Source organism: Anarrhichthys ocellatus, unplaced genomic scaffold (genome assembly GCF_004355925.1).
Source record: "Anarrhichthys ocellatus isolate YVR2014 unplaced genomic scaffold, GSC_Weel_1.0 scaffold21, whole genome shotgun sequence".
Lineage (NCBI taxonomy): Eukaryota > Metazoa > Chordata > Actinopteri > Perciformes > Anarhichadidae > Anarrhichthys > Anarrhichthys ocellatus.
The window spans coordinates 5,264,960-5,275,198 of record NW_022280051.1 but is presented as its reverse complement, the minus strand read 5'-3'; the positions used below and the strand labels follow the sequence as shown (position 1 = coordinate 5,275,198).

The window sequence follows — 10,239 nt, the reverse complement described above, 5'->3', positions numbered from 1 at the left end:
ATTGAGATAAGAAGGAAGAGGGGGGTTGAATGAGATAATGCCCTGGCGTTACTACATCAGAGTCCATGTCGCGAAGCAGACGTCGCCGTGGGAAAGAGCCTCGGCCTCGCTTCCTGTCTTCCTCTCCTTCGTCGCTATCTTTACCTTCTTTTTTTTTTCCCTACCCTCCCGGATCAGGAAAAAAAAAAAGAAGGGAGTTAAGAGCGAAGAGGAGGAGTAGAAAAGTCTTTCTTCCCCTCTCAGAGCTCTCATCTTCCTCTCTGTGATAACCTGAGAGAAGGATGGAGGAAGTCAATTGGCCCCCAACGAACACCCATTCTGCGCTCCCGAAGAAGACGTGAGTGTTTTAAAGCAAGAAAGGAGCTCTTTTGTGCGGCGCCCCCTCTTCTTTTCTTTTGAGCGTAACGCCGCTGTACCTGACAGAGGCGCTGCCCCGTGTAAAGGCAGAAATCTCTGCCTCCATTGTCACCTGTTCCTCTAATCATTTTCCGCCCTTCATGCCACAATGGAGGAGGGCGATAACGATAACGAGGTGAAGCTAATACAGAGCGGTGGCGCCGGCGACAGCGGCGCCCCCCCCCCCCCCCCACCGAACACAATGTTCAGATGTCTTCACTCGTTCTGCACACTCACACACCTTTATACCTTTACACACACCTTTAATGCAGACACACACACATTTTGTCTTTTTTTTTCTTCAGTCACTCACTGTTGGAGCCATTATATTAGGGCGCCAACTGTCAAACCCTCACATTACAGTTACACACTTTACACACAGTTTCATCGTAACACATAATGAAAGAAGAATAACAGTGTGTTGTGTTTTTTTTGTCTCTGCTTTGTTGGAAGTAGTCTAGCTGGTGGTTTATAACTGACTGCTGGTTTGAATCCTGCTATCGCAAAATACCCGAGAGCCAGTTTCTCCTCTCTGCACTCAACATTTGACATAACTTGGGTCTTATTTTCCATGTTTTGGGTTATGAAAACATTGCTGAGATGTAAGCGCACAGAAACATTGCCGGTGCCACGGGTAAAAAACAAACAAATAACCTAAGCAGTGAGATGGTCAGTTAAAAGAAATTTACTTCTTCTTCTAATTTACTTGGAAGAGAAAATACAGGAAAATGGTAACCTGCCCGTCGTAAACATCCATCACAGAACTTCTGGTGCGACATTGACCCACTGTGCTTGCCATAGTTGTGTGCACAGAGTTTTGCAGCATTAATGATATTAATAGAGACCTGCAGAGATGATGTATGTTTTAACCAAAGCAGGAAGTTAGCATCACACATGGTTCCCTCACCAAAAAGAGAATTTTTTTTGCATTCGTATTTCTGCAGAAAATAAGCTCCGTGTCAAACAACGTTTATGATACTTACATGGTTTTTTTCGACACTTTTATGATTTTTGAAGCGGGAAGATCAGCAGAACTTAACCACCATTAAGCTAAAGAGCCGACTGGTGTTTCATTTAACCATTTGTTAGCAACTCCTTTTTTTAAGTAATGTAAAAAAAAAAGCTTCAAATTTCACCAGAGAAGTATTTTATGTCATAGAACAAAACGTTAAAATCTCATAAGCTTGTGTTTACCACACACCTTATTTCAGGCATCTAGCCAAAAACCCATCGACTTCGAGAGTAAGAAACCGAAAGTGCAAAAATGCTGACTCGTTTTTGAGTTTTAGGACTCGCTCCTGCAGCACTGCAGAGGAGAACAGCACACACAGATTGAGTAGCTACGTAGGTGATGACGGACTGATTACTTTGGATATTAATGTTCTTGTTCAAAATCAGTATGAAGTGATAAGGAAAGATGCAGCATGGAGATAATGATAATTTAAGGTAATTACCACACAAATGATGTATAAAGTTACATAATTAATGTTGTTTTTTGGCCAAATTATATTGTTTCCTTGCAGGCCTGGTGGAAAATGACCCAAGGCCGATAGCACAGGGGTTGGGATCCACGAAGACAATATTATTTCATATCATCACGCCTTAAAAACAGCTCTGATACCAGGTGGAGTATCTGATTCCGTCACTTACTGTTTGCCTTCCAAGCATCGAGACAGAGAAGACAATTATTACTGCGGAGACCTGCTGTTCTCCAGACTTCGTACTGTCCTGACAATAAACCACGATGATGTTTCTGTCTGGCACAAGCTTTTTAAATGGACTTCCTGGTTATTCTTTTCACCTGGACCCACTGACATTTCCACAGAATACATATTAAAAACAGCCAAAAATAAACAGACAATCTGCTTCAGCTTTCACAATTGTGACATAGGCTCTGCAGAATTTCCAAAATGAAAAAAGCCCCCCTCCCCCCCCTTTTCCCCTCACCCACATCCATGTGAAGTTGGATTGCTGGGCCTCGCCAGCGAGGGGGAGATGGGAAGGCTGCTGCTCCCCGACTGTGTTTATCGGAGTCTGGCATCGCTGTAATTTCAGTGTTCAGATGCAATCGCTCCCCACTCCCCTCAGGAGTAAACAATAACAAGCACAAATACAATAGACAAACAAGGCCTGCAGGACATGTATGCACACACACGCGCGCACGTCTATATGCACACACAGATGCACAAAAGCATCTGGACACACAAACAATAATAAATGCAAACCACAACCACCTTCTGTCTTGTTTTTCTGTCTTTATTTGACAGTAACTGTCGACAGAAACCTAAACAGCATTAACATGAGAAACCACAAGATCTGTGCAAAAAGACTGCACTCGGATCAGATGCTGAATCTGAATGCAGTGGCTCAATTGACCAGAACTAAACCCTTCTGTCATATAGAAGAATGTGTTGTGTTGCCGGTTCACACTGCTGGTCCCTTCGAGTTTCTCTTAAAGGCAGGTGGCTGCTGAAGACCGGCGGACCTCGCATTTCTTATCAGACAGCGCCGCCCGGTGGACTCTTAATGAACTGCAAACGATGGGCCTCTTGTTAGATGAAGCTACAAATGATGAGGAGATGATTGATTGATCCCTGAGTCATTGCATTTATATGCAATGACTACATCTGAACAAAAGGGTCAGAGGACATGCTCAAATGTCTTGTCATTTCTTTTCAAGAACAGTTGCTCACGAAATTTGCAAAATAAATGCCAACAGAGCAGATTATGCACTGGAAATAAATGTATCATATGTTATATATGATCTGATTTGGATCTCTGCTTTAGTGCCTAGCGACTATTTTTGTAGATTCACTCAATTTAAAGAAAAAAAAACACTTTGTTGCCTCAACCTGACCGCAATAAAAGTGTTAGCGCATGCGCTAGTTTCCCCCTCCTATCGTGCGTCTGACGTCATGACGTCCGCGAAATGTTTGCCTCGCACGTGTGTTTGGAGGGGAGCGACAGTCAGCAGGCCGCTCGCTAGTTTTGGAACATTTCGTGTGAATGAATGGCCTTTCCTCGTTTGCTATGATTTGCAGCGCACGTGTCCGTTTTGCCTTTAGCTAGATACTAAAGTTATAGTTTATAAAAGCACTGTCACTTAGCGGATGTGCTCTGTAACGGTGACGTTACTGAGGGTGAGGCTGTGGGAACTGTTGCAGCTGTAACACAAGTACAGAATAAAGTCACATGTCAGTCAAGTAATGCCGTCTAACCTTTAACAATTCTAAACTATCTGCAGAAAATAATCTTTTCTTTATTGTTGTATGCATACTTGACCCTTGACTAAGCCACCCTGGATGCAGTCTGGGTTGAGTTACAGTGAGGGATGCATTGGTCATAAATATTGCACTCTGCTACTGTCAGAATTTCATATTTGTTGCACTCACAGGTTAATGCATGTTTTTGTTAACTTTGTGCACTAGCCTAGATATCAGTCCCATTTCCTGTTTCTCAGGATAATATGTTTGTTTTTTTCCATTTCAGATCAGAGTTCCTGAGGTTCATGGATGCTCCCCTTGAAGAGAAGTTTGGTTAGACCTGCACTCAAATGAGCCAATCGGAGTGATCCATGACAAAGGAAGAGCTACGTGTTAAAAGGATGCTGCCATCATGCAAACTTTGGAACAGGTAGCTACATCTGTCTGTTTATCTGCGTTACTATACATTAGTGCTGAAAGAATTAGAATCGTCAATCGACAGATAATTAATGTTCAAAGAAATTAGGAATATTCAAATTTCTCAAGAACACTTTGTTCTAGATGGACAACACTCACATTGGGAAAATACATTTACAGCATTGAGCATCAACATCACAATACAAGCCCTGAACAAATATTCTTATATTTTTTTATTGATCTTTTTTAGATGTTGCATAACTTTTCTAATTTCACATTAGTTCTCTGCAGCGTCATATCAAAATATAGTCAAATATGAGCTTTGCTGTTCAACTGTTCATTGTGCTGCATCCATACAATCTGAGCGGTTTTGTAATCTCAATGGCAGTGATACTTTTTTGTTTCGTGTGTGATACAACCTTTTTCAGGGCTCAAGGTCCTGGAGCAGCACACCGAGGTCTACAGGATCCGCAAAAAGACTGGTGTCGCCACAGAGGGATTGGTTTGCATTAGCTTATTACTTTCATAGTGTTGTGGCTCAAGCTGAACTGTGCATATAGTAAATCATAATAAGGAAACTAAATATTTCTTTTGTTGACCTGTGAAATCAAATCTCGCGTGTGACCTTGCTTGTATGTGCGGTGAAATCTCTTCTCTCACTCGTCATGTAACACGATGTGTCGCGTGCACCGCTTTGTTTTGTGTGCGAGTCGTTCCATTTACCTGAAGCGTTGAGAAGAAGAGCTGTGAAAATGTCAGCGGGAACGGACATTTGGGCCTTACGTCCGCCAAAACAGCGCCTTAAATCGGTAGTGTGGGAGCATTTTGGATATCTACAAAACCAGGGAGTTGTAGTAGAAGATGTAAATCCAAATTGCAAAGCTTGTTGTCAAAAAATGACTGAAAAGGGGTAAAACACTTAAAAGCTGTTCCACCATCTTTGAGATAATCATTTTATGCCCCCACAGTAGATATCCAGTATACTTCCACAGTGCTGATGTAATGTGCTTTTTGGTGTCAAATGCAGACAAATTTCCCCTTCTGTGATCAATATAGTCAAATTAATTAATTATAAGCCTATATATAGAATTGGGAACTTCTGCATCATCAGTTCTTTTACTTTGTGTACTTACTATATTTTGAAGCTCACACTTTTTCAAAGTAAAATTTTGAATGCATGACTTCTACTTATTTCTACGTGTGGTATTACAAGAAACTCATTTTGTGTCGATTTTGGCGGATCCTGTAGACAAAAGGGGTAGAGTCCCTTTCATTTTACTGCAGCAGGGTCTGACAGTCTGCCCCTGGTTCTCCTGAGGCTGTCTTCCCTCCAGCGGGTCCAGCAATACGTTCTGGGTCTCTAGCAGCATGGTGTCGGTGTCGACTCCCAGAGAGAAGGAGATGCTGCCAGGAGCTGAGCTCTTCTCCTCCCTCCTGGTTCTGGTTGTCCACGGTGGACCGGTCTGAGCTGAAGGAGTTTCTGGTGAACCTTCATCTGATTTCACCAGAATCCGATCCGGTGGCGCCGATGACGCACATTAAGAATAACCCTATAAATAGACCATCTTCTGTCCGATGGTCTGATAGAGGATCAGGATTAAATTGAGTTTCATAACAAGTCGAAGTGCTTCTTCCACCACTGATTCACTCTCTCCTGGTAACTCATACAACACCAATCCTAAAGCATAGCAATTGATTATATTATATATACACACTTGTCTTTCCTGATAACTATGCCAAGGCTGTTTTCCCAAATTTCAAACCTATATTCGTCACCGTCTTGAACACCTAATTGTTATGGAAGGCAACATGAGGCCGGGGATGCACGGCACCAAGTCAGCGGCTAATGACACCGACAAAGAAACTGATGTGGATCTGTCACATCAGCAGATAACTCAACTGCTCTAAAGGTTACCAGTTAAAGGGATAGTTGTATGAAGTACTTCTCCAGAGTCAGTGTATTTTTTAACCTTACAGTCAGACAGCACTGTGCTCTCCCCAAAGCAACCAAGCTGCTTTGACAAATTAATCAATCACCAGTATTTATGCTTATGTACAGATTTTACAGCGACAAGACATCAAACTGTATTGGTGAGCCTTTAAAATTTGGAGGAAGAATTCCACAAGCGTGAAGCATCGATATTGGTATTTCTCAGTCATCAGTATTTATTGTGAGGAAAGACATACAGGGCTGAAAAGCATGAAGGTTCTGTAAGAGGTTTATTTTCTCCATATATTTTACAAATAGAAGCACAAACGTTCATCGACTCTCGACGACACAACAGTGTCTGAAGTACTTTGAACAGCTATAGGTAATGGAAACGAAGATCTCGTCCGTTTATCTGCAAAGAAAGAAGAATAAAAGAAAGGTAAGAAAGTGAACACAGCTCTTTAAACTTGGATGGGGACAAGATGAACGTCTGGAGATACTCTAAAACCTAAAGGGCATCTAGACTGTTCTATCAAAGAATGAAACACAAAACATTACAGTCTTCTCTACAGTGTTACCTCTGTTAAAACAAGCCTCAGGTTCTGAGTTCAGCAGAGAATGAGGAGGAGAATTAGTCACACAACAAGGTGATGGATATTGGACATTATAAAAAGACATGCATAGGTGAGAGCATCTTCTGCAGGACAGAGAATAACTCAAAAGGTGAATGATGGAGGAATATAATGAAAGAGGGCAAGTCGCTGGGGGAAAATCTGTGAAAGTGAAAAGACTTACAGAGCAGCAGCTCCAGAGATGATCTCAATGAGCTCCTTGGTGATGACGGCCTGTCTGGTACGGTTGAAGGTGAGGGTCAGCTTGTCAATCATCTCAGCTGAAGGAACGGGAGACAAATACGTCAGTCGATGTCGAAATGTTAAACTTTACTTCAGAAGAGGAAAATCGAATGCAGCCCTGAACGCATGTGAAAAGTGATGACATAATCCACGAGAAGACAAGTGAACACATCAAACTAAAACTGAATAATGGACCAAAACACTACGCCTGAATAATGGACGTTTACAAAAAAAACAAAAAGGAATACACATTTGTTTTAAAATATAAAAATGAAACATGAAAACTGGTCACAGCAAGTTGGACACAAATCTAACCGGCGTGCCTGTGATCGGTTCTGTGCAGGCCGGGCTCATCTCGAACAAGCCTATAAATACATAACCTCGTCACACGTTTGCAGTTTAAACTGGTAGCTCGGCACTGTGGCAATTACCAAGAACATGTCACATAAATTGGCACTTGGCTGCTCGCAAATACTGCAGGTGAGTATCGGTACCTCTATTCTCTCATGATGGTATAAATCAGGTTCTGAAGCCCAAATTAGCTCCCCACAGCCATCGGTGTGTGAATGAGCATTAGATCAGATCCTTGTACAGCAGCCTCGGCCATCAGCGTATGAAAGTGTGTGTGTGAACGTGTTAAACGTTGACATCTAGTGTAAAGCACTTTGAGCGGTCGGAAGACTGGAAAGGCGCTAAATAAATGCATTTACTTTCAGTCGATAACTTCATTTTAGATCCAATTCTTTCTCATTACAGATGTATAGCAACAGCACACTCCTGAAAGAAGGGAATGTAAAATGTGTTCTTACAGGCGTTCTTGCTGGCGTTGTCCATGGCGGTCATCCTGGCACTCTGCTCAGCGGTGGTGGACTCCTTCATGGCCATGTAGAGGAGGTTGACCAGAGCAAACTCCTGGTAGTTCCTCAGCACATCAGCATCAATGTCATCATAGACGCCCATGCTCTCTGTCGTGGGAGGAACACGAGATGTTCAGTATCTCTCTGTAAGGGACACCCGAGGATCTGTGCAAACATTTTGGTTCTTTACAACAACACTATACCTGCGTTAGCAATCGTCTCTAAGGAAAACACCGGCTTCTTCTCCGTCTTGTATGAGATAACAGACCTGCATCAGAGAAACAGATTAATTTTAATGATCGAGACGACGTCGTGTTTTTTGCTCATACCACATGGAAAAAGTAAAAACCGAGCAGCTTACTTGAACCTGTTGAAGATGATGGAGCCCTGGTCAAACTCATATCCACAGTCAAGCAGCTCGCCGGCGACGATTGAAGCGTCACTGAAGCTTGGGGGCTTGCGGCCAATTTCCTTACAGTTCAGAATGATGTGTTGTTTATGAGTTCTGATCAGGAACAGAGGGTGTTATTGGTACAGTAACTCAATCATCACCTGAACACTTATTCTAAACTACAAGTCATCTAATTAGCAACTTAGTTAGTTATTCTAAACCTAACACAAGACTATAAATATCACAAAATTTCTGCCGCAAATAAACAGCAACATCAGTGAACCTGTGTCTTTCATTAAATGTTATAATTATATCAATATTTAATGTTTCCATTCGTACCTTTGCAGGATGCCTCTCAGCTTGTCTCCCACATTGATCACCATGACCTCCTTGCCAGCGCCCGTCAGGACGGCGACCTCGGTCTTAATGGCCTTGGCCACATTGGAGTGGATGGCACCACAGAGTCCACGGTCGGAAGACACGCCAATGATCAAGTGCTTGGCGATCTTGTCCTCCGGCACTTGGATGTCGGCCTTCTCGTAGAGGGCTGGAGAGCAGAGAGGAAACGGTGGAAACTTAGACCCGTGTCAAAACATTAAAAAAAAACACGCTATCAGGGGTAAAAATAATACAGAGGGAGAGACAACAAGACAGGTGTACATACCCAGAGCACCGGCACCGTACACTCTGGCTGGCTTCAGCTGCCTCTCAGCACGAGCATACTTGGCAGCGGCCACCATTTTCATGGACTTTGTGATTTTCTGGATGTTCTTGATGGACTTCAACCGGATGGTGACTAAAGAAAAGAAAAGGACATTACCAAGTCTGACAACTGATGATACAAATGTGGTTAAAGGCATATTAAACTACATTCACCTGTGTGGCAACTTGATGCTTTATTACTGGCAAACAGTCACTTTACTGAGAGATGACCTTTGTGAATCACTAAGATCGGCTGTTATTAAGTTGTTGGGTTTTAAATGGTTTGTTCTTCAGTTGCCGGCATAATCACCTTCAACCAAAATAGACCACAGAGGGAGCGACCTAGTTAAGATAGTTTTATCTGTAAACTATTATATTGCATGTAAAACATTGCAACGGTTTAATAAAATTATATTAAAACCATGTTTTGAAGACTCTAAAAACCTGTAAACTTACACATTTGAATATACTCAGAATGTATTTTAGCAGAGACCATCTGGTGTGTTATTAGTGTGAGTTTATGGTCTGCAACAGGTTGTTATGCTGTTGTCTTTGCATATTAAGAGGCTAGTATGCTAAATTACTTACTGTCCTTCAAGGTAGCCATGTTCCTGACCTGCCCACTGTGGAAAGAAATACTGCATGTAAGCTTCAGCTGCAAGCATTGTCAACACGTTACAGCATTAATAACAAAGCCTAACATTAACAGCAGCTAATGTCACGTTAGCATTGACTCATTTTAACTTAAAACATTCACTTTGTTTGCTAGCTAGCGCTGCAAGTGTGCTAGCATCAGTTAGCTTAGTAGCTGCTTTGACAGTTAGCCCTAGCAAGCTATATCTCTATGACTGTGTTGGACAATGTAGTTAAAATAATTTTAAATCATTCATTGGTTAAATGTTTACTCTCTTCACTGGTTTCTCGCACAATGTCAGAGTGTTTAAGCTAGTAAGCTAAGCTAGCATTAGCTTCTCTGAACTCACAGACACACCGCTGTCATTCATTAGCCGCGGCCTCCACGTTAGCACGTCCTTGCATTCAATAACTGCACGTTTTACAGACTACAAGTTACACATTTACTCTAATCAAATATCACATGATGTGCATACATATAACATACAAGCAAATATTGCTGTGGAAGTATTTAAATGCGTTTGACTTTACCATTGTGGGGAGAACACCAACGCGCTGGTCCTGGCGAACATGGTTACTGCTATGAAGGTCAGACACTCACGACTGCGCAGGCGCAAACTAAAGGTAAAATGGACGAATGATGCGTTCTCGAGCTGCCAAATATATCGTTAAGAGTGAGATCCACAACGCATGAACGAAGCCGCAATGTCTCGCACTTAAATTAACCCTTTTAATGAAAGAAGTATTCAGATATTTTTAATTTTGACTTTACTCCCAGTGCAGAAATACTATGTTACAAGTAAAAGTCCTGTATTCAAATTTGTACTCTTGTACAAATGTATTAGCATCAAAGTAC

The 10,239-nt window shown here is 42.0% G+C and overlaps 1 protein-coding gene and 1 long non-coding RNA gene across 3 annotated transcripts; one reads left to right on the top strand and one right to left on the bottom strand.

The window, feature by feature from the left end:
- Positions 1-3,509: 3,509 nt before the first annotated feature.
- Positions 3,510-4,816, top strand: LOC116389820 (uncharacterized). Its single transcript, XR_004213125.1, has 3 exons — positions 3,510-3,590; positions 3,886-4,029; positions 4,445-4,816. It is a non-coding gene; the product is annotated as an uncharacterized LOC116389820 (long non-coding RNA).
- Positions 4,817-6,156: 1,340 nt separating this feature from the next.
- Positions 6,157-9,996, bottom strand: atp5f1c (ATP synthase F1 subunit gamma). Of its 2 annotated transcripts, XM_031858791.1 has the most exons (9): positions 9,915-9,955; positions 9,339-9,373; positions 8,713-8,844; positions 8,388-8,595; positions 8,019-8,162; positions 7,861-7,925; positions 7,610-7,765; positions 6,742-6,838; positions 6,157-6,358 (listed from the first exon to the last, which is right to left on the bottom strand). In XM_031858791.1, the coding sequence occupies exons 1-9, from the start codon at positions 9,953-9,955 to the stop codon at positions 6,355-6,357; spliced, it is 882 nt and encodes a 293-aa protein (XP_031714651.1). In that variant the 3' UTR covers positions 6,157-6,354. The 2 variants fall into 2 exon arrangements, with proteins under 2 accessions (XP_031714651.1, XP_031714650.1); XM_031858790.1 differs by lacking the exon at positions 6,157-6,358 and having other exon boundaries at positions 6,738-6,838; positions 9,915-9,996.
- Between the last annotated feature and the right edge of the window lie 243 nt (positions 9,997-10,239).